This window comes from Oryx dammah, unplaced genomic scaffold (assembly GCF_014754425.2).
Source record: "Oryx dammah isolate SB20612 unplaced genomic scaffold, SCBI_Odam_1.1 HiC_scaffold_8, whole genome shotgun sequence".
Classification (NCBI taxonomy): domain Eukaryota; kingdom Metazoa; phylum Chordata; class Mammalia; order Artiodactyla; family Bovidae; genus Oryx; species Oryx dammah.
The window spans coordinates 1,664,200-1,686,815 of record NW_024070192.1 but is presented as its reverse complement, the minus strand read 5'-3'; the positions used below and the strand labels follow the sequence as shown (position 1 = coordinate 1,686,815).

The 22,616-nt window shown below is 54.8% G+C and overlaps 1 protein-coding gene across 3 annotated transcripts in view; it reads left to right on the top strand.

Annotated features, from left to right (window-relative positions):
• The window catches only part of FAM20A (FAM20A golgi associated secretory pathway pseudokinase), a 42,251-nt gene that overhangs the window by 15,132 nt on the left and 4,503 nt on the right, over nucleotides 1-22,616 (top strand). Inside the window, exons 1-10 of one of the 3 annotated variants that reach the window (XM_040244404.1) lie at nucleotides 10,154-11,646; nucleotides 12,739-12,923; nucleotides 13,491-13,541; nucleotides 14,951-15,029; nucleotides 17,975-18,067; nucleotides 18,951-19,066; nucleotides 19,541-19,721; nucleotides 20,473-20,582; nucleotides 21,034-21,115; nucleotides 21,775-21,834. In XM_040244404.1, coding sequence (XP_040100338.1) covers nucleotides 12,749-12,923; nucleotides 13,491-13,541; nucleotides 14,951-15,029; nucleotides 17,975-18,067; nucleotides 18,951-19,066; nucleotides 19,541-19,721; nucleotides 20,473-20,582; nucleotides 21,034-21,115; nucleotides 21,775-21,834 — 947 coding nt within the window. In that variant the 5' untranslated portion in view covers nucleotides 10,154-11,646; nucleotides 12,739-12,748. Of the gene's footprint in view, nucleotides 1-10,153; nucleotides 11,647-12,738; nucleotides 12,924-13,490; nucleotides 13,542-14,950; nucleotides 15,030-17,974; nucleotides 18,068-18,950; nucleotides 19,067-19,540; nucleotides 19,722-20,472; nucleotides 20,583-21,033; nucleotides 21,116-21,774; nucleotides 21,835-22,616 lie in introns of those variants that run through there. The other 2 variants (XM_040244403.1, XM_040244405.1) reach the window with 2 other exon arrangements.

The window sequence follows — 22,616 nt, the reverse complement described above, 5'->3', positions numbered from 1 at the left end:
CACTCCAGTGTTCTTGCCTGGAGAATCCTGTGGACAGAGGACCCTGGTGGGCTACAGTCCATGGGGTCGCAGAGTCAGACACGGCTGAGCGACTGAAAGAACAGCTCCAGAAATTATATGCGCCCCCCATGCACACACACACGTACACGCACACACGTGCTCGCACAAGTGCACACACACACGTGCACACATGCACACACACACACACACGCCTGGGGAAAGCCATTAGCTGATTTTCTCACTGACTTGGCAGAAATCCTCCTTTTCCTCTTCTCTTTTTTTCACAAAGCATTTATCAAGCCAGTTCAGCAGGCTGCTCTTGCCTCACTGGGGACCTTTCCCTCTGACCTTGAGCTGGTGGCGTTGACAGTGGCTGACATCCATTCTGCACGGGCGCAGGGCTGGCCCCACCCCACGGACCGTCACCTTTAACCCTCAGAACCACCTGCCACGAGAGGCATTGGTACCCCATCTTCACGCGAGGACGGCCACTCAGACAAGCTGGGTCTCACCGGAGCCCAGACGTCAAAGGCAGTGGTGCAACAGCGATACTAACTTTGCCTCGCGTCTCAGGTCGGGTCCTGGAGACAAAGCTGAGATGCCCCCGGAGCACACTGGTGGGCAGTGATCAGGGTCCCAGAGGCAGGATGGCCAGCACCGCGTCCAGCTCTCTGCTCTGGAAGCAGAGATCCTGTCCCGTCCTGCCAGAGAGGAGGTTGTCAGTAAGCAGCAAAAGCTATGGAAAGAGCCGAACTCGTCCACCCTTATACACCGTAGACCTGCTTTGTATGGTTATACTGTAACTTCTTTGTTTCTATAATCAAGGGTGAAAGCCTTACTGGAATCTCGCGCCCACATTCCGACCTCATCACAGGTCTGCCGCTTCTTAGCCGGGCGACCTTGGAGAGCTCACCTGTGCTGCCTTCATCCGGGTCCCATTTCTTTAGGGTGGATGTAGTAACAGTCACACTGACCTTACAAGGAGTTTCTGGGAGGAGTCCATGAGTAAAATTTGCAAATTGCTTCAGACAGTGCTTGACAAAAGAACTGATGCTGAAGTTGAAGCTCCAATACTTTGGCCATCTGATGCGAAGAGCTGACTCACTGGAAAAGACCCTGATGCTGGGAAAGACTGAAGGCAGGAGGAGAAGGGGACGACAGAGGATGAGATGGTTGGATGGCATCACCGACTCGATGGGCATGGGTTTGAGCAGACTCAGGAGATGGTGAAGGACAGGGAGGCCTGGCGTGCTGCATGCAGTCATGGGGGTGCAGAGAGTCGGGCACGACTGAGCAACTGAGCACCAACCGTAACACCTGCCACGTGCTTCAGGCAGCACTGGGCGCCCTCTAAGAGCGAGGCGAGGGGAGCGATCTCCTTCCTCTCATTCAGGCCTCCCGGCTCCGTCGGGGTCGCTGCTCCTCTTCCTCCCGATTTCTGTTCTCATGACCACGGTCCTCGTGGTTCCCCGCCTGGGCCAGCCTCTGAGTGCCCCTCCCAGCGCTGGTCACCCGCACTCCATCCCCTCCGGCTCTAGCCTTGACCTCTCACCGTGCACCAAGCCTGAGCCGTGACTCCGGGAGGTCAGGAGGGGCCGGGTCTATTGCGACACCGCTTCCAGGGAGAAAGTGACTGTATTTCAACCAGGAAGGAAGGGGTTTATGTTGGGAAATCAGCCCAGTTAGCAAAATCTCACTGAAATCTTGGTACAGTTATTACTTTCTCAACAGAAAACAGACCAGTGGATTCAATGTTTCCACCATCATCCTGATGTTTAAGAAGTTTCCATCAACATTCTCAACTTGTGTGTATGCGTGCTCAGTCCTGTCCAACTCTTTGCAACCCTGTGGACTGTAGCCTGCCAGCCTCCTCTGTCCACAGCGTTTCCCAGAATACTGGAGCGGGCTGCCATTTCCTTCTCCAGGGGATCTTCCCGACCCAGGGATCGAACCCAGAACTCCTATCTATCTGGCATTGGCAGGCGGGTTCTTTACCACCACACCACCTGAGAAGCCCTCACAGCCTCAATATTCCTTGCAAAGCCTCACGGTCTGTGCGGCCTCCGTGGAAAAGCAGGGAGGTCTCGGCTCAGAACCGTGGTGTCAGTCTCTGCCTTTTCACTGACTGTGTCGTCCGCTCACCCGTGTGGACCTTCATCTCCTCCTGTGTAGTTTGGAGAAATGTAGTTTGGTCCCGGGACTTCGGGGAGCTAGAATAAGAGAATGCAGGGGAAAACCCCAAAATCCATTTGTAATAAGCTCTTCAGAAATGCAGGTATAAGAGCATTAAATAAAGTGATGCCTCCGATGCTAAACAAGCACCCAGGGCTGGGGGTAGAAGCCCCAGAATCCACGTGCCCTGGAGTGGGTTGGCTGGGACCGGGGAGACCCGTGGGCCAACTTCCCGCCCAGCCTGTGGGCGGAAATGAGCTACTTCCTGGCCAGAACCTTTAAAAGCTGGGGCTTCCCAGGTGGCGCTAGTGGTAAAGAACCCGCCGGCCAGTGCAGGAGACTAAGAGACTCGGGTTCAGTTCCTGGGTTGGGAAGATCCCCTGGAGGAAGGTATGGCAACCCACTCCAGGATTCCTGCCTGGAGAATCCCGTGGGACAGAGGAGCCTGGCTGGCTAAGGTCGCAAAGAACGAGACACAGCTTGGGACTGAACAACAACAAGGAGAAGACAAGGAGACACAGAGTCCGCCACCTTCTTAGAACAGGGGTGGGTGAAATTCCACCAGAACAGAAATCACAGTCGTTTCTCAGCAGGTCACCCTCCCCCACAGGTCCCTCCTCGTGCTGAGGAGGAAAAGAGACCAATTATCCCCTCCGTGGGGAAATCAGTCGAAAAACAATACATGCAAATCAGCACAGTGCACAGGCCGAGGGCTGGGGAGCATTTACCCTGCAGGGAAGCTGCAGGGAAGTCTGCCTGCCAACCATGGAATTATGCGACCCCCCCCCCCCCCGCCAGAACCCGCTAATTCAGATCCCTCTCTACTGGGGCAGCCAAGGCCTGGGTGACAGGCGGTAAGGCCAAGTTCAAACGCTTTTGAAAACGAGTGCATTTGGGTCACCGTTTGTTTATTGAAGGATCCAGCGTTTGGGCTTTCAAGGCTCTTCTTTTTCCTTAGTTCACTCTGAGCACTGCCTTTAGACTTAAAGTTCTGTTTTCTGCCCTTGGGAAAATGGTGAAATAGCCATCCAATGTCAGCGTCGTTTGTTTATCGTGTGTGTGAGGGGGAGAGAGAGAAACACTTATTTGTTTATTTCAGGTCTCACAGAGAATGAAAAAAGCCAAAATCCCACATTGCATCTTTTGCGAGTATCCCGTGTGTTGCTATTTTATCCGTATGCTTGTGGGGTTGGTACAAGCCTGAGAGCTAAACAACTGCTGACTCACATTTGTCTTTTTTTAAACAATTAAATAGTATTTGAATTTTTGCTGTGCAGAGTGTACGGGGGAGGGTGGCAGAGCCTGAGGAAGGCTTTTAGGCTGCGTGTGGAAAATCTTGAGTTTCTCCGAGTCCAGAGCCCATCGCAGCAAAGTTCAGCTCATTATCAGAGGATTAAGTGCTGCGTTTGCTCATGATTCTGTGGCTCCAGGCCAGGGCTTCTCAGCCTCAGCACTGCTGACATTTGGGGAAGATGGTTTTCTGTCTTGCTGGGCTCAACAGAAAATTAAATAAAATAGGAGAATGCATGGCAGGATGTTTGGTAGCGTCCGTCAGCACTGCCTCCACCAGCTGTGATGCCAGGATGTCTCTCAGTGGTGCCATCCACGAGGGGGGCAGTTGCCCCTAGTTGAGAACCTCAGGTCTGCACCACAGAGGCGGGATCCTACGCGAACGTGTCCTCCTCAGCCGAGGGCCCTCCGCTCTGCAAATGGTCACACTGGGGTGAGAGTGAGGGCTCAGTGTTAACGTTGGATGTTTCTCAAAGTCCATCGTGCCCACGCAGAATCTGGGGCATGCTCTCCCGTGCTCAGAACGGAAAGGTTTAGGAAGTCCCCCCTGCACTGGAGGCCTGACCGCAGGACTTCTCAGAGCCTTGACTGTCTGTGTAACTGAGCCTCGCCCTGAGAGGTCCCGCTTGGCACCTCTTGCCAGTCTCACTTGCAGGGAGCGAGTGCTGTTTGCTGGTCACGTCAGTGCTTAGCTCTGGGCCCAGGACCAGGATCTGGGAAGCTTGGCCCAGCTGGAAGTTACCTGCTAGTTCCCTGCCTCGACTCCGGGGGAATCCCTCGGACCAAAGATCATCCTGCCATCTTCTCCAGGGTGTCCAATCTACTGTCACCTTCGGCGATAGGTCTGGAAGTTGTTGCTTGGGTAGAGATACAGGTTTCTCGCTGAGGCCAGAGTCCCAGCTCCAGAAATGTCCCTCCAGGCTTGCCACAGCATCCAGCTCATTGTGGTGGGCCACCCAAAGTCAGCAAGGTCTGTTGACAGCGGCCAGGACATGGTAACAACCTAGGTGTCCATCCACAGATGAATGGGTAGCAAAGATGTGGTTTATACAGTGGGATATTAGCCTTTAGAAAGAACGAGGTTTTGCCATTTGCAGCAACACGGGTGGGCTTGGAAGGAGTCATGCTAAGTGAAATAAGTCAGACCAGGAAATGGAAATACTGTGTGTCATTCATACGTGGAACCTTAAAAAATACAACGAACTAGTGACTGCAGCATAAAAGCAGCTTAGCGTACAGCATTATAGCACATAGACTCACAGGTGTACGGAACAGACTGGTCACCAGCTGAGGGGGGAGTATAAGGGGGCGGGGTGGGAGGTAGAAGCTATTGGGTGTAAGATGGGCTCGAGGCTTCCATGGACTTGTCTTGGCCTCAAAGACATAGGGATAAACACAGCAGGAGGCAGGGGAGCAGAAGGGGATAAAGTGGGGCTGTGCTGTTTGTTGGAGTCTGCCGGACAGAGCAGCAGGGAGACGTCCCGGCCTGTTTGTGAAAAGTCACAGGAGTCATTTTATTCTAATTGTATTGGAATATAGTTGATTTACAATGTTGGGTTAATTTCTGCTGTACGGCAAAGTGACTCAGTATTTATGTATATCAGTTCAGTTCAGTCGCTCAGTCGTGTCCAGCTCTTTGCAACTCCATGGACTGCGGCATGCCAGACCTCCCTGTCCATCGCCAGCTCCCAGAGTCTGCTCAGACTCATGCCCACCAAGTCGGTGGTGCCATCCAACCATCTCATCATCCTCTGCTGTCCCCTCTCCTCCCACCTTCAGTCTTTCCCAGCATCAGGGTCTTTTCCCGTGAGTCAGTTCTTTGCATCAGGTGGCCAAAGTATTGGAGTTTCAGCTTCAGCATCAGTCCCTCCAGTGAATAATAAGGACTGACCTCCTTCAGGATGGACTGGTTCGATGTAAGTGACTCAGTTTATATATAAATGTTGTGCTTAGTCACTCAGTTGTGTCTGACTCTGCGACAGCATGGACGGGAGCCTGCCAAGCTCCTTTGTCCGTGGAATTCTCCAGACTGGAATACTGGGGTGGGTTGCCAGGCCCTCCTCCGGGGGATCTTCCCAACCCAGGGATGAAACCCAGGTGTCCCACATCGCAGGCGGACTCTTTACCAACTGAGCCCCCAGGGAAGCCCACAGATACATGTTCTTATTCACATTCTCTTCCGTGATGGTTTATCCCGGGATATTGACTATAGTTCCCTGACGTCAGGGATTTCAGTGGTGAGCCCACCAGACTGCTGAGGGGCACTTGGAGAGAATCCTCTGTTCCAGATAATTCTGTCATGGGGACATGCAGCCTGCATGGGCCCAGTGGTCTCAGAAATAAAGTGCATTTCCGAGGCGGGGTTGCAATCAAGATGTATTTCTATGTTACGTATGAAATCTTATGTATGTATGAAAACAGGGTTCTAGTAATTTGTTGACATCTTTTCTCCTTCCGAAGAAATAGTCACTCTCATGCCTGATTTTGTGATCACAGCTTTGTACTCTTTTTCTTAAAAATTGTCTTCCAAATATATAATCATCAGGTCCCATTAAACCTGGATCATTCTTATTCACAAGAGAAAAAGGATAAGAAAGAGGAAGGTATTTCCAAACTTGCCACCACCCAAACAAAATAACTCTGGGAAGATGTTCTTCCTGTGGCCATTGTCAAGGATAAGAATATTGAAACAGACAATATGAACAAAACAGATGCACAGATTTAGATAGAAAGCCAAGTCCTCAGAGGCTCACCGCGATGCTTTCATAATTTTCTTTATGGCAGAGTGCTTATGGAAATTCAGGAAATGAGTAAGATAATAAATAAGTCAGAAAGAACCTTGTGCGTTCCCATCCAGCAGAGATGGAAGTCTAGTGTGACAGTGTGACCCCTGTATTCCAAACATTTTTCCCCTCGAGTTTTGATGCTAGTGGTTTGGAGTCTGATGGAGTTTTTGCAGCAGGAAAATTGTTCGGGCATCCAAGGATCAGTTATTTATAGAGCATTTCCTGCACGCAGAGCACTTCGTCACATACTAAGGAAGATGCAAGAATCTTAGGCAGGTTCCTGCCCTCAAGAAACGAAGAGTTTAGTTGGGAAGAAAACACACAACGTGCCCCTGGTGCCCCCATCTCCCTCCCGATGCGGCCCCACAAGGACCATGGATCTGTGGGGGGGAATTTGCCTGAGCGCCTGCCAACCGTTCCTGCCTCCCTCCTGCTGTTCAGGATCCTCCGTGCGGATGGTCTGGACTCTGTGAACCTCCGCAGGTCATCCGTCCTGAGCCAGGTGATGGGCTTCAGGAGCCCCATCACACTTCTGCATCTGGCTCAGCATCTCCCAGACATGCTGGGGAATGAACAGAGCAGGGTGCGGGGCGGGGGGTCAATTAATTAGAAAATAATTCATGGATAATCACCAGATTCCCCCCCAGGGGACCTCAGTAAAGCAGAGAGGATGTCACTTCTCATCACTGCTTCGTAACCAGTGAATGTAGCAAAATATAAATTCTAAGTCATGCAATTGAAATAGCTCTGCCTAAGAGGGCTTGGCACCCTTGCTTTTGGCAGGGAACACGTGTCCAGATGCCAAAGAGAGACTGGTTATTTCAGCAGAAAGGACCGAAATTAATCCTCAAGATCAGTTCAGGCTGTCCTGACTCAGGAGAACCGAGAAATTTATGAGATGATAGAGTTAGAGGGAAGAGTGGCAGGCAGGATTTCAGGGAACTTTAGCATCAGAGCAAACCTACGCGATCCGAACAGCACGCAGGTCAGCTTCTCCTGAGTAAGCCTGTGATTCCCATTAACTGTCTTTCCAGAAAAATACAGAGGGTAGTTCTCACTGCAGCTGAGATAAGGAGCACACTCATCCATTCCCCAGGGATTTATCGAGTACCCGTTACATGCGGCAAGGCCAACAGCAGAGATGGGAAGCGTGTACAGATTTGCAGGCTTGAGAGAGAAGGCTCAGATTCAGTTGTAGAACTGGAAACGCTTCAAAGAGGACGTTCCTAGGGAGTTTGGCCCTGGAAGCTGCAGAAGAAAATGTGGAGGCGGGCGTTCCCACGGGAGAAACAGCATGAGGCGGGGAGGAACCATGCAAAGGCAGTTCTTGTGTGCGTCAGTTGTTTAATTGCAAAATTACAGAAACACAGAAAGTAAAAAGGGAAAGTCACTCCTCATCACCCCTAAGGCCAACTATCATTAATGGTTTGTGTACTTTTCCTGCGCAGCAAATTGTTTGTGCTTTCATGTATATGTAAACGGTGTTTTTAACAACAACAAAAACAAACTGTGCTGAAATTAGAAATTCTTCTATGTCACTAAATACAGAACCATCCCTGTAATACCGTATCATAGACGCCTGTATTTTCTCCGTTTGTGTAGTTATAAACAACACTCTGTGCTTACTCACTCAGTCGTGTCCAGCTCTTTTCTACCCCATGGACTGTAGCCCACCAGGCTCCTCTATCCATGGGATTCTCCAGGCAAGAATACTGGAGTGGGTTGCCATGCCCTCCTCCAGGAGATCTTCCCAACTCTGGGATCAAACCCAAGCCTCCCGCATTGCAGGTGAATTCTTCACTGTCTGAGCCACCAGGGACACACAAACAGCACTGTGGTGAACATCTTTGCACACACTTTCTTGCACACTTGTGCAAACTGGATAAGCTGCAGAAATGAAATTTCTGAGTCAAGGGACGTGTATGTGTACGCTCAGTTGTTCAGCTGTGTCTGGCTCTTAGCTTGCCAGGCTCCTCTGCCCAGGGGATTTTTCAAGCAAGAATACTGGAGGGTTGCCATTTCCCACTCCCATGGATCTTCCCGATCCAGGGACTGAACCCTGGGTCTCCTGTGCGTCTCCCACATTGACAGGCAGATTCTTTACCACTGAGCCACCTAGGAAGCCCCACTCAATATCAATTCTGAAATGGAAAATTGCCCTCTGCAAAGACGTGCCAATTACGCTTTCATCAATAATGCAAGAAAGCACTGTAATAATGCTATTCAATACGCCTGTTTAAACCCTTTTAAGGTTTCCATTTTAAAAGGGTTTTGTAATTGTAAAATTTGTGTAGATAACTACACAAGTTGGGCTGTATGGGAAAACTACTGACGAGAGGAAAGCAAGTTTCAGGACAGTGTGCATGTGGTTATCAAATCCATAAAATAAAAGTGGAGAGAGACAAGGGAAAAAACACTGGCCACAGCAGTTACCTCTGGGGAGGGGAAGCTGGCGAACGAGCAGACATGGATGAAAGAGAGGTTTCCGAAATGTAAGATTTTGAACCGTGCAAATATTTCCTATTCAAAACTAAAGAATGTTATATATATATTTCAAATCTAAAAGAGGTGCTGCTCCTTCCAGAAACAATTTTCGTGGAAAATCCAGTTCTGCAGAGAAAAAGGAGCAGAGTGGTGTTTCCTCCTTCCCTCAAGGTCACGGGACTTGTAACCCAGGTTTTCCTTTTATCGATGAAGCAACACTCATCAGTAGTTCGTGCTTTATTTTCTGGAATCTACTTTCAGTGCAGTTCAGTCGCTCCGTCGTGTCTGACTCTTTGCGACCCCATGAATCGCAGCACGCCAGGCCTCCCTGTCCATCACCATCTCCCGGAGTTCACTCAGACTCACGTCCATCGAGTCCGTGATGCCATCCAGCCATCTCATCCTCTGTCGTCCCCTTCTCCTCCTGCCCCCAATCCCTCCCAGCATCACAGTCTTTTCCAATGAGTCAACTCTTCGCATGAGGTGGCCAAAGTACTGGAGTTTCAGCTTTAGCATCATTCCTTCCAAAGAACACCCAGGGCTGATCTCCTTCAGAATGGACTGGTTGGATCTCCTTGCAATCCAAGGGACTTTCAAGTCTTCTCCAGCACCACAGTTCGAAAGCATCAATTCTTCAGAGCTCAGCTTTCTTCACAGTCCAACTCTCACATCCATACATGACCACTGGAAAAACCATAGCCTTGACTAGATGGACCTTTGTTGACAAAGTAATGTCTCTGCTTTTGAATATACTATCTAGGTTGGTCATAACTTTCCTTCCAAGGAGTAAGTGTCTTTTCATGGCTGCAATCACCATCTGCAGTGATTTGGGAGCCCCCAAAATAAAATCTGACACTGTTTCCCCATCTATTTTCCATGAAGTGATGGGACCAGATGCCATGATCTTCGTTTTCTGAATGTTGAGCTTTAAGCCAACTCTTTCACTCTCTTCTTTCTTCTACTTTAGGTCTTCCTTTAAAGGTAAGGCTACTTTGCCAGGAATATCTTGGCTGATATTATATGTAGCAATCCGCCATATATATAATATTTTTCATATAGTGATATTTACTGTTGCCACGTTAAGCTGCATTTTTAGAAATCTACTTTAGTTCTTTCACTGGGTATAGCAAACAGGGGTAGAAAGCAGGTAACTTCTGTGCTCACCATTTTAAAAAATCCTCATTTTGTATTGAAGTACAGCTGATTAGGGCATCCCTGGTGCTCAGTGGTCAGGAATCTACTTGCCAGTGCAGGAGACATGGGTTCGATCCCTGAGTGGGAAAGATCCCCCCGGAGAGGGAAATGACAACCCACTCCAGTGTTCATGTCTGGGAAATCCCATGGACAGAAGAGCCTAGTGGGCTACAGTCCATGGGGTCGCAGAGTCAGACCCCGCTGAGCGACTAAACAACTAACGATGTTGTGTCTGCTTCCGGTGCACAGCAGAGCGGTTCGGGCACGCATACACGCGCATCTGTTGTCTCCCAGGTTCTTCTCCCGTTTAGGTTATTATAGACACGGGGCAGAGTTCCCTGTGCTATGTAGTACGTCCTAATCGGTCACCTATTTTACCGTTTTTACCTTTGCAGGCACACAACCCCAGTCAGCACACAGGTCAGTGGGCTGCAAAGCGGGCTCTCCTTTAGGGGAAAAGCCCCGACGTGTGCCATTCGCCAGCTTCCGTGGTGTAAATGCTCCCGTGGTGGCATTTGTCTGTCCAAGTCAGCTCAGGCACTCTCTGCTGGTTGTCCCCAGGGAACAAAGGGCACACAAACATTTCTAAAAAAAAAAAAAAAGATGACTCTCAGCAGCTCCACCTTAGCCATTAAACAAACAAGCAAACAAAAAGGCCCAGTGGGAAGGATCCCTGACGGCCTCTCTCCCTCACCCCCGCTCGGCCCAGGTTGTGACTCGGGCTCTGGCAGGGGCTGAACAGCTACCCAGAGAGCCAGGAGTCCCCACCCAGAGGTAAGCATGGACATTTAAAAAGCAGCCTGTCCGCTGTCACAAGCTACACTTAATTTGCCACGTTTATTTTTCAGTTTGGAGGCTGGAACCCTGACTGTTGTTATAACCAGAACCCGTTAGCTCTCAGCTCCACTTAAGAAAACTCGACCCTGACCCCCACCGCCCAGTCCAGCCCGGCCGTGATCCTTGTCTCTCTTTCTCTGAACTTCTCTGAGCTGCCCGACCTCAGGGAGCCTGACGCAGTTCAGGACTGGGCAGTCGTCCCACCAGGCTCCCAGCAGAGCTGAGCAGTCCCAGAGTCTTCGCCTCAGAGCAGCCTTGGGAACCGGAATGAAATACAGAAGAGTGTGAATAAAGTAAGCGAAAGCTGGCAGGTATGGCCCAGCAGGTAAACGTCAGGGGCTGCTGCAGTTTAACGGGTCACATTTCAGACGGTGGCAGCAGGAGCTCAGGGACCCTCCGGACCAGGTCACAATCGGACGCGCACTGTGGCCTGGAGAGAAGGTGAAGGGGATGCAGAAACTCAGCGTGGAGACCGGCGCGTGCGGTCCATCGCCCAACATTCAGAGGCTACAACGGAAGGAAGGAAGCTGTTCTGCATCAGCCCGCGGGGTAGAGCCAAGACTCTGCGGGGGAAGCTCTGGAAAGGTCTTGGCTCAGTTTTGGAAAGTGCTTTCTCACAGAGCTGGCCCGATGAATCGGGCTACTCCTGGGTGTAGCCAGGAGGAGAAGCAGGTGACATGGTTGAATGGCGTCACTGACCCAATGGACATGGATGTGGGCAGGCTCCGAGAGACGGGGAAGGACAGGGAGACCTGGGGGGCTGTAGTCCATGGGGCCGCAAAGAGTCAGACGCGACTGAGCGACTGAACAACTCTGGGTGTGGTACAACCCCTCCACAGGAGCTGACCAAGGGCAAAATAGCCAACACCTTGGTAGGAATATTGTAAGTGGAACAAGGCATTAGGTTCAAGGGTCTTTCAGATCACTCCCAAGAGAAATAAGGATGTAGCGGGACTCCCAAATCCTGCCCCATCAACCCACATGACCCTCACCGTCACTTAACTCGCCAGATGGCTGGTACCGCCTTGCCTTGCCTTGCCTTCCAATGTGAAGGGCTCCATCTCCCCACGCACCCGCCTGACTGCCCGCCCTTCCTCTCTGGTCCTCGGTACACCTGTCCCCAGTCCCAGAGCACGCCTCCCCTTCAGTCCAAACGCCACCCATGTGAACCCCCTGAAGCCCACTTTCTCCCACCCGAGTCTTCCTCTGACACTTGACCGCACAACCGTCCGTCCCTTCCCCAGCGTTCAAGACGTTTTAGTCTGAACACGTGTCTAGCGGTTGACCTAGAACTGCCTCACATTTGCTCTGAATATTTCACAGACACGCAACTTGTCTTCCAGACGAGACTCTGAGCCTCTGCCCTGCAGTGGTGCTGTTTTCCACTTTGCTCTTTCTGTCCTGGCAGAAAAGTTTCCTGAGCAGAACAATCGGTACCTGGCTAATTAATTCTTCGCATCTTGTAGGACATCCTAATTAATCTAACTCAGCTTCCAGCTCTCCTTACTGACCCTGCCCCTCATCCTTTTCCTTGTCACCAGTTACCTTCTCTCTCCTCTCTCCTGCCTCCTAAGGTCAAGAAATTACTGAGAAATAGGAAAGATAGACTTTCTCATGGGAAAGTCCAGGAAGAGGCCGGGGACCCCTCCCGGAGATAGAGAGTGTACGAGGCGCCTGAGCTTACCCTCGGCCACGCCCGTCTCCCCCGAGCATTCGGCACTGCCTGTGGTTAGGTGCTGTGTGGGTGCGTGTGGCACTGTGGGCCTGTCGGGCCGCTTCACCCCCTGGACGTAAGCACTCTGAGGGCAGGGAGTCTGGCGGCCGCTGTGCCCCCACGGTATCTAAGCTCACATCGAGCCCCGTGCACACAGGTGCCTCACGGTCTTGCTGAAGGAGCGAAAGTCCAGATGTGGCGCTCGTGCAGGTCTTTGCGCGCTCTTTCCCCCAACTGAAGAAACACTCTTCACGCTTTCAGACGACGCAAGATGTACAAAGAGCAGCTGAACCTCACGTCCCCGGAACCCCCAGTGCAGCTCCGCCAGGAGGCCAGCTGGGTCCAGTTCCACCTGGGGATCAACCGCCACGGCCTGTACCCCCGGTCCAGCCCCGTCGTCAGCAAACTCCTCCAGGACATGAGGCGCTTTCCCACCATCAGCGCTGGTGAGCGTCACAGACCAGCAGGGAGACTTTCTCCCCGAGAGGCTGGGAAACCAGCTCAAGCTGGGCTCCAGGGTGAAATAAGTAGAACACGCTTGAATCATCCTGAAACCATCCCCCCCACACACCCCTAGGCGGGTAGAAAAATTGTCTTCCATGAAATTGGTCCCTGGTGCTAAAAAGCTGGGGACCGCTGAGTGTAGACAATATCATTGCCGTTTCACAGATGGCAACACTAAGACTCAGAAACCTTAGGCAACCCGGCAGAGGACCAGTGGCGGCCTGCTGTCTCAGGTCACAAGCAGTACTCGAGTCTAAGGGACACACTGAGGGATTTGCAGACTCCAAACTATTAACGCATCGGTTTCCCAAACAGGCGTGGCTGGAATGTCCACGGAAGGGCCAGGGAGCATGAGGTCAGGATGGAGCAGGGTGGGAGATTGTGGCCCCAAATGGGGCTTGGGGAGACTCCTTATGGAACAGTCAAGGGCCCCAGGCCGCCTCCCACTCTCCCTCCTCTGATGTCTGAACTAGAGTTGATGTCTTCACAGGCCTTCTTGTCCTTTGCAGATTACAGTCAGGACGAGAAGGCCCTGCTTGGAGCCTGCGACTGCTCCCAGAGTAAGTGGCCTGACCCCGCCCCTGGCCTTGGCCCCGCCCCCGCCTCATCTCTGGTTCCACCCTAGTTGTGGCCCCGCCCCTGACATTGGCCCCGCCCCACCCCATCCCTGGCCCCGCCTCGTCTCTGGTTCCTCCCTAGCCGTGGCCCCGCCCCTGTCCCGCCCCCTTACCCCTGGGAACCCGGTACCTGGCGGCAGCCTGGAGGTTCCACGGGCCTCCCCAGGCATGAGCCCCCTGCCTCCTCTCCGCACTCGCACAGAAGGGAGGGCCTTCGAGAGGAGCTCGCAGGTGGGCCCGGTCGGGCGGCCTGCAGCCCCTACCCAGCGTTGTCGCGGGGTCGAGGAGCTGGTTAGAAAAGCGGAGTCTCGGTCTCCACTCTGATTTTCTGAATCAGAATCTGGGTTCTCACAAAATCTTCGAGGGACTGGAGTACATTTTCAGAGTTAGGAAGCCGTGGGGCAGGGCAGTGGCTGTCAACCCGGCCGGTGACAAGCGACAGTGACCCGGGGGCGGGGTGAGGGGTGGGGGAGGCGGTGATCAGCGGCCTGGGGGAGGAGGCCCAGGCGTCAGCATGGCAGAAACCCTACAGCGTCTCAGGCAGCCAGGCTGACTCCCTGGGGTGAAGATTCATGCAGGCCAAAGATGGGCCTGGGGTGCAGCCCAGTCCTTGGGAGGGGGTGCTCTGTACTGGGGTTCAGATGTTCACGGACACGGAGCTCACAGCCAGTCACCATCAGCCCAGGAACCTCCTCCATTGGCCTCAGTGAACTCAACACACGTCAGAAATGTCCGTGTGTCCTGACTTGTCAAAGGCTTAAAAGACACAAGATTGTAGGGCCTGGGGCTTCCCTGTTCTTTACTTCCGCCCCTGCCATCCGCTGTTCGTTGGAAGGCAAAGGTGAGGGGCAGGGCCAGGGGAGTCAGGGTTAGGGTTAGGGAGCCAGGAGGTAGCACCTGCCAGCAGGGTCTCGCAGGGGCCCCTCAGGTGTCACGAGGCCCTGTCACCACCTAGGTGTCCAGTCTTACTAGGAAGAGATGTTGGTCACAAATCCACAGCGACGTGACAGGTGGCAGGTTCAGAGTCTCTAAGGCGAGGTTGAAGCAGAGAGGAAGAGGTCAGCTCTTCTCAGGAAAATGTCCTTTTGGGATTTTCAGAGGGTGTCCCTCTGGGGAAGCCTGCGTTGTTTGCCCCTTTCCGATAACAGAAGAGCAAATCTTATCTTGAGTCCCTGAACACTCTCCGTAACCAGACTGGACTTCACTCCGCAGGCTCTGAGAGCAAATGCTAGTCTTCAGGGTCTCCAGTGAGAGAGAAGAGAAGAAACGGGCTGGGTTTGTGGAATGAGTAAAGGGCCACAGCCCCAAGCCCGCGCCCAGAAGCACCGTAACTCCCCATTCTTCCCATGCAGTCGTGAAACCCAGTGGCGTCCACCTCAAACTGGTTCTGAGGTTCTCGGACTTCGGGAAGGCCATGTTCAAACCGATGAGGTAAGTGACTGCTTTCTGCACCCGCATGCCTAGCTGTGGCAGCTGTAATAAAAGTTTAATCTTCATTTTATAAAGTTTAGTCCCAAGCCAGAGTATTATTTTAAAATGTACTTCTTGAAAAAGCATGCTTTTTTTTCTATTAAGTAATGTAGACAGAATTTGTCCCTTTTTATAAAAGGAAAGTAGAAATTTATCTTTGGGTAATATAAATGATGAGCACAGAGATTATTTTTTTAATGTAATATAAAAGACGCTTACTCCTTGGAAGAAAAGTTATGACCAACCTAGATAGTATATTCAAAAGCAGAGACATTACTTTGCCGACTAAGGTCCGTCTAGTCAAGGCTCTGGTTTTTCCTGTGGTCATGTATGGATGTGAGAGTTGGACTGTGAAGAAGGCTGAGCGCCGAAGAATTGATGCTTTTGAACTGTGGTGTTGGAGAAGACTCTTGAAAGTCCCTTGGACTGCAAGGAGATCCAACCAGTCCATTCTGAAGGAGATCAGCCCTGGGTGTTGTTTGGAGGGAATGATGCTAAAGCTGAAACTCCAGTACTTTGGCCACCTCGTGCGAAGAGTTGACTCATTGGAAAAGACCCTGATGCTGGGGGGGAGGGGGGTTGGGGGCAGGAGGAGAAGGGGACGACAGAGGATGAGATGGCTGGATGGCATCACTGACTCAATGGATGTGAGTCTGAGTGAACTTCGGGAGATGGTGATGGACAGGGAGGCCTGGCGTGCTGCGATTCATGGGGTCGCAAAGAGTCGGACATGACTGAGGAACTGAACTGAACTGATGATACAGTACAGAAGTGAAAGTCTTATTTGCTCAGTCATGTCAGACTCTTTGCAACCCCACGGTCTGTATCCTGCCAGGCTCCTCTGTCCATGGGATTCTCCAAGCAAGAATACTGGAGTGGGTTGCCATTTCCTTCTCCCGGGGATCTTCCCAACCCAGGGATCAAGCCCACATCTCCTGCATTGCAGGCGGATTCTTTACCGCTGAGCCACCTGGGAAGCCCACAGTACAGTACATACAATAAGAAACCTGACTGTTCGCTGGAAGGACTGATGCTACCGCTGAAGCTCCAGCTCTTTGGCCACCTGATGCGAAGAGACAACTCCTTGGAAAAGACCCTGATGCTGGGAAGGGCTGAGGGCAAGAGGAGAAGGGGACGACAGAGGATGAGATGGCTGGATGGCATCACTGGCTCAATGCACATGAGTTTAAGCAAACTCTGGGAGACGGTGAAGGACAGGGAAGCCTGGTGGGCTGCAGTTCATGGGGTCACAAAGAGTCAGACACGACTTAGCGACAGAACAGCCACCACCGTAATAAAGACACCCATGCTGGTCAGGCTTTGGGAAGCACATGATTCTCAAATTTAAAATCATGCCTAAATACGCCATGCAAAGATGCAATGATGATTCAGAAAATTCGGAAGGGCAGCCAAAGGACTGTATATTCTTTTTTCAATTTTTATTTTTTCTTTACTTACTTTTTTTTTTTAGCCACTCCACTTGGCTTACCGGATCTTAGTTCCCCGACCAGGGACTGAACCCATGGGTCACGGCACTGAAAGGGTTCAGTCTTAACCACTGGACCATCAGGGAACGCCCAGAACGTGTATTCTTACATACAGAATTCAGGAATTAAAGCAAGCTCAGGACAGACAGACGATCCTTACTGACCTGGACATCGGGCGATGCTAACACATAGTTCAGGGTCAGGCCTGGCCCTGGGGGCCTGTACTTCAAAAGTGGCTGCGCCTTTGAAAGGAGTGTTCCCACTTTGGGCAGCCCCTTGCTGTGGTTTCCAGGACTCGCTGGTGATTTTATGTTTTGTTTTGAAGGTTTTCTTTTATTTGGACCGTTTCTAAAGTTTTATTGAATTTGTTACAATGTTGCTTCTGTTTCATGTTTTGGTTTTTTGGCCACAAGCATGTGGGATCCTAGCTCGCTCTGGATCAGGGATGGAGCCCACACCCCCTGCCTCGGACGGCGAAGTCTTAACCGCCAGAGCGCGGGGGGAGTTCCAAGGATGCTGTTTTTCAGCAAAGCGCACGGCACTGTCACCCCGGCAGGTGCTGCTTACTTAATGGCTTTCCACAAAATGACATTTGTTGACATTGACATCACTCTTGCAGCCACCGTGCAGCCCCACGCGGTGGATTATAAAATTATTCCAAGACCGTCCCTCTTCAGATGATTATCGGCGTCCAGGCCAGTCACCGCGGGGCCAGCAGGCAGGGCGCCCAGTTGCAGAGGCCTTGCTGAGCTTACACACCCAGCAGCCGGCTCCTCATGACCAGGCAGGGGATGCTTTTCAGCGATGCAGTCGAGATTTCTTAATTTTTATAAACAAATATCCGCAACGCCAGCCTCCCTCCTGTCTCTGGCAGGGCCGGTCTCACGACCCAGTGGAGGTGTGTCTGTGCGGACGGTGGGTCCACGCACCCAGGACCTTCCTGCTCGTCCCGTGTCTGTCCTGCTGGACCGCATCTCTGGGGCACTTGTCCTCTCATGAGGCTCTGCTCGGACCCGGCCTCTCAGTCCTCGGCCTCCGGGTCTACCCCACCTCTGGTCTGCTAGCCAGCACCCCGTCCTCCGTGTGTCTGCAGGGAGTGCATTTCTTCTTTCTCAACGACTGGGCTTTTCAGAGATCAGCCACTGTCATCAGAGCGGCTTGAGTGGGAGGCCTGGTGAGGAGGGGGCAGGGAGCAGCGGCCACAGGCAGTCCGCCTCCTACAAGCAGCCTGGCTCCTGCCGCTTGCAGGTCCCACTGAGCAGAGGGGCCTCCAGCCGCTCCTACGTGTGGTCCCTCCCCTGTGCGAGCTTGGAAAGCACAGACATGCATCTTCTTTCCGGCCGGTTGCATGTATCAGCTCTGCTCCCAGGCTCCCACCTGAGGACTGAGTCCAGGGCCTGACTCCTCCCTTCCTTCCAGACAGCAGCGAGATGAAGAGACGCCCGAGGACTTCTTCTATTTCATTGACTTTCAGAGACACAACGCGGAGATCGCCGCTTTTCACCTAGACAGGTAGCGCTGGCCCCACGGAGGTGGCGCTGGCTGCAGAGGCCAGTCCTGAGAGGTGCCCCAGCCCGCCCACCTCCACCTCTCCCCTCCGTTCCTCCTGCTGGATTTTCTTGGTGGATCCCAGTGATGCCTTCAAACCCAACACAACCCATCAGCCCTGGGGACTGCAAAACACAAGGCCTTTTAATGTAACAAGGGTGCCTGGCATGGAAAGGAGCCCTGCCAGGCTGCCTGTGGTTCAGTGTCCTGCCCTGAGAGTGGGGAGAGTGCGCCCCCTGCCACTTCCCCGAGCAGTGCCTCCTGGCTGCGACGGGAAAAGGTGAAAGCGCATTCCTGAACTTCCCAGCCCCCTGCCTGCCCGTCATTCCTAGCTGAGGTGTGGTCTGGGGACTGGCAGCCCAGCCCCCCAGCCCCCTCCCTGGAACTTTCCAGAAACGCAGAATCCCAGCCTCAGCCTGGCCCCGCTGACTCAGAGGCCCATCTGAACAGGATCGGGGGTGACTCATGTGCACACGAGCGTGAGGAGCTCTGAGCTGAGCACGGAGTCATGCTGGGGGTTTGCCCAGAAGGGCTGATGGGATAGAGTCCTTCCCCACGCCCCCAGCCCCTGGGAGGCACGCTTGCCCTGGACACTGAGACCCCCACCCTCGACTGGGTGCAGTCAGGACGGCCCGTCCATGTCTTCATTTTCTTTTTTTTTGGCTGTGCCTGGGAGCTGGTGGCATCTTAGTTCCCCAACCAGGGACCGAACCTGTGCCCCCGCAGTGGAAGCACAGAGTCCTAACCACTGCACCGCTGCGGAGTTCTCAGCAGGTCCCTTTCCAGTGGCGGCCGTGTCTTTCAGGCGGTCATCCCTCGGACCTCAACAGGCCTCCGTCTCTTTCAGGATTCTGGACTTCCGGCGGGTGCCGCCGACCGTGGGCAGGCTGGTCAACGTCACCAAGGAGATCCTGGAGGTGACCAGGAATGAAATCCTGCAGAGCGTTTTCTTTGTCTCTCCAGGTGGGCTTCTGGCGAGAGCGATTCTCTGGGTCTGAGAGCATGGGCCGCCGCATGGTCTGACCTCCTGCCGGTGGTCCCCCGTTCCTGGGTGCTGCCTGCCGCCTGCAGACGGGCCTCCTGACGGTCACATGCCGTGACCTGTGGACCGAGGCGGCTGGGTTCCAGTGCCCCCGCCCAGCCCGTGTGGGCCCTGAACTCTGATGCTGGCAGCCCCGGAGGCAGATGTCACCCGTCCAGACAGAAAGCAAAAAGAAACTGCAAGTGTCAGTCACTCAGTTGTGTCCGACTCTTTGTGACCGCACAGACTGTAGTCCAGCAGGCTCCTCTGTCCATGCAGTTTCCGCAGCGTCCTCCGCAGGTGGCAGAGGCCACGTCTTCTCCTGCCTTTTCCCAACATGAGTTCAGGGATCCCCTGGGGCAGGAGGGCCGGGGCCCGCTCCTCCTCTGACCACCCTCTCCTCCTCCGCCCTCCAGCCAACAACGTCTGCTTCTTCGCCAAGTGTCCGTACATGTGCAAGACGGAGTACGCCGTGTGCGGCAGCCCACACCTGCTGGAGGGCTCCCTGTCCGCCTTCCTGCCGTCCCTCAACCTGGCCCCGCGGCTCTCCGTGCCCAGCCCCTGGATCCGCTCCTACTCACTGGCAGGGAGAGAGGAGTGAGTTGGTCCTGGGACCGAGAGCAGCTCACCCGGCCTCGGGAGGCCTGCCGCTGTCTCCGCTCCTCCGCCTTACCCCACGTGCATGCTGGGTGTCGCTGCCGTCCTTTTAGTTCACGGGTTGTTATAAAAATGTACCCCGCGCTGGATGCTGGGGGAGACAGAAAGGACAGCCCGGGTTCTTCCTTCGAGAAGCCCCTCGGTCCAGTATGGGGGCAGACAGTAGCCAGGCTGTGAGAAGGCAGAGATGCCCGCGGGGGACCCGGGCTCCCCGAGGCGGTCGTTCCCAGGGCCTGGCGGGCACAGGGCAGGTGCTCAGTGAACGAGCCGACTGGATAAATAGGTTCATCCCTCCAGACTCCCAGCCGTGGTGGGAAGAGGAGCGAACAGGCAGGACTTCTGGGGACCATGGCAGATCCTTAGGGACACGTAAAGGCTGAGGGGGAGCCCCCCAGATGAAAGGGACCTGGGGGCCTTCTGATGGACAGAGAGTGGCAGAGGATGGCTGGTGGGGAGCTTGCAGACGGCTTGGGGCCGCTGGGGGGCGCTGCAAAGGAAGCCGGCCCCGACCCGGCTGGGTGGGTCACCGTGAAAGGTCTGGAGCCTCCTCGCAGCGAGTCTGCCGCTGCCGAGTATCCTTTCCCGGTTCCTCCTGGGGGTCCCCACAGCCCCCAGCCCAGGCAGGCGCGGGGAGGCAGGGACGCGGGTAAGCTGAGGGCGGACTCCTCCACCCCGGCCTTTGCTCCCCCAGGTGGGAGGTCAACCCCCTCTACTGCGACGCGGTGAAGCAGGCGTACCCGCACAACAGCAGCAACCGCCTGCTCAACATCATCGACATGGCCATCTTCGACTTCCTGATCGGTGGGTGCAGCGCCGGGGAACCCCCGTGACCTCCCATGGGAGTGAATGGCTGTCCCATCGGGAGGGGCAGGCCCATGGCCCCGAGGCTGGGCGGGGATGGAAGCCGCCCTCTTCACAGTGGGAGCGTGGGGCGCAGGCAGCAAGTGCAGCGGCGGGAGGAGCCCGGGAAGGGGCTGTGGAGGCCCCTGGGGGTCGGGCAGGCCAGGGAGAAGGGCAGGGGTGCAGGCCGCCGCCCCGGGGGGCCGGTGAGTTTCTGGAAAGGCCGGGAGCCAGGCCCAGCGTGGGTGCCGGGCAAGGAGGCCCAACCTTCCAGGCGGGTGTTAGGACCCCAGCAGGCTGGGGCGGGACCCCCGCCTCTGGAGAGCTGCAGCCTCGGCCCCAGAGGGAGCTGGGAGGCGGGCGCCGTGTCCGCAGGCCCTGGCCCGGCCCCATTGCCTCGCCTCCCCCGCAGGGAACATGGACCGGCACCACTACGAGATGTTCACCAGGTTCGGGGAGGACGGCTTCCTGGTCCACCTGGACAACGCCCGGGGGTGAGCGATGCCGCCCCGCCCCGCGGGGCCCTCCTGGCCACTTAGCCTTTGCTCTTTTTTTCTTTGGCCGCCGCCGCCGGGTCTTCGTTGCTGTGGCGGCTCTTTAGTGTGGAGAGCGGGGCTGCTCTCGTTTCTGTGTCCAGGCTGCTCACTGTGGCGCCGTCTGTAATGGGTTCTGGAGCACCGCGCTCAGTGGTCGTGGCTCCAGGGCTCCGGGACCCAGGCTTAGCTCAGTAGCCGTGGCGCCTGGCCTTAGCTGCTCCCCGGCACGTGGGTCTCCCCAGACCAGGCATGGGCCCCGCGTCCTGTGCACCGCCAGGCGGACGCTTACCCGCGGCGCCAGCACGGACGCCCTCCCTTCGCTCGTCTTTGCTGCGGCGGCGGCCTGCGCGCCCTCTCCCCATCCCCCTCCGCATTCACTGCTGGACGCAGAGCGCCCGCCTCCTGTCAGCCTCCACCCTCGGGCTGGTGGATACTCCGGAGGCTTCTGTGACCTGAGGAGGAGAGGCACGGGAGGCGCAGCAGCCGCGAGCCCTGCGTGCACGCGGAGCCATGTCCGTGGGCCGCGCCGCAGAGGCCGGGCGGGCGTGGCGGGGGCCGCGGGGGCCGCGGAGGCAGGGGCGGCCCCCCAACAGCGCTCTCTGTCCTGCTCCCCGCAGGTTTGGCCGGCACTCCCACGACGAGGTCTCCATTCTGGCGCCGCTCTTCCAGTGCTGCCGGTGAGCGTCCCCTCCAGGGCGGCTCCGGTGCCCACAGGGCTCTGCAGGGCTCCACCCGTTTCCGCTGCTCTAGGACATGGGCGGGCGGAAGACAGGAAGCCGCGCATCTCCAGTCCCTCAACCGCAGAACTGCCCCCGCAGATAAGCATGTGCTCACTCTCGCGGAGCCTGGTGGCCTCTGCTGTGTCCCGGCTCACGTAGCTTGTAAACACTGCTGTCCTGTCACCGTCTAAGCAGAATCCTGACTCAAGTCCTATAAGCTCTTGGAGAGGAAGCCTCCAGGCCTCCGCCTGGCCAGCACGTCTCCACAGCATCTCTGACCGCCTCCAGCCTGGCTGGCGTGTCAGCCAGGCCGGCCAGGACCGCGCACCTGCTGGGCAGCCATGTCCGAGGCTGAACAGAAACGTGTGGCTCACGGGGAGCAAGTGTCACCATTCCCTGCTGGGAAGTTTGAGCCTGAACTTTCTTCCTCCACTTCCTGGGGTGACTTACACGTACCCCTCTCCCTGCCACCCCCTCCTGAGCAGGAAAGGCAGGGGCTGTGTGTGATTGAGGCTAAACACTTAAGCTGCTTACACCTGAGTCCAAGTCACAGCCCCACGTAAAAGAGACTGGAATCCTAAAGGTTGGCCCAATCCCATTTCAGAGTCTGATGCAGAGGAATCAGAACCACAGAGCTGAGCAGAAGCAAGGTGGGGACAGCAGTGGCTACCGCCTTTGAGAAGGCCGGCACCCGCGCCGTCTCACCTACTGGGGGCTTCTCGCACTGGCTTCAAATTTCC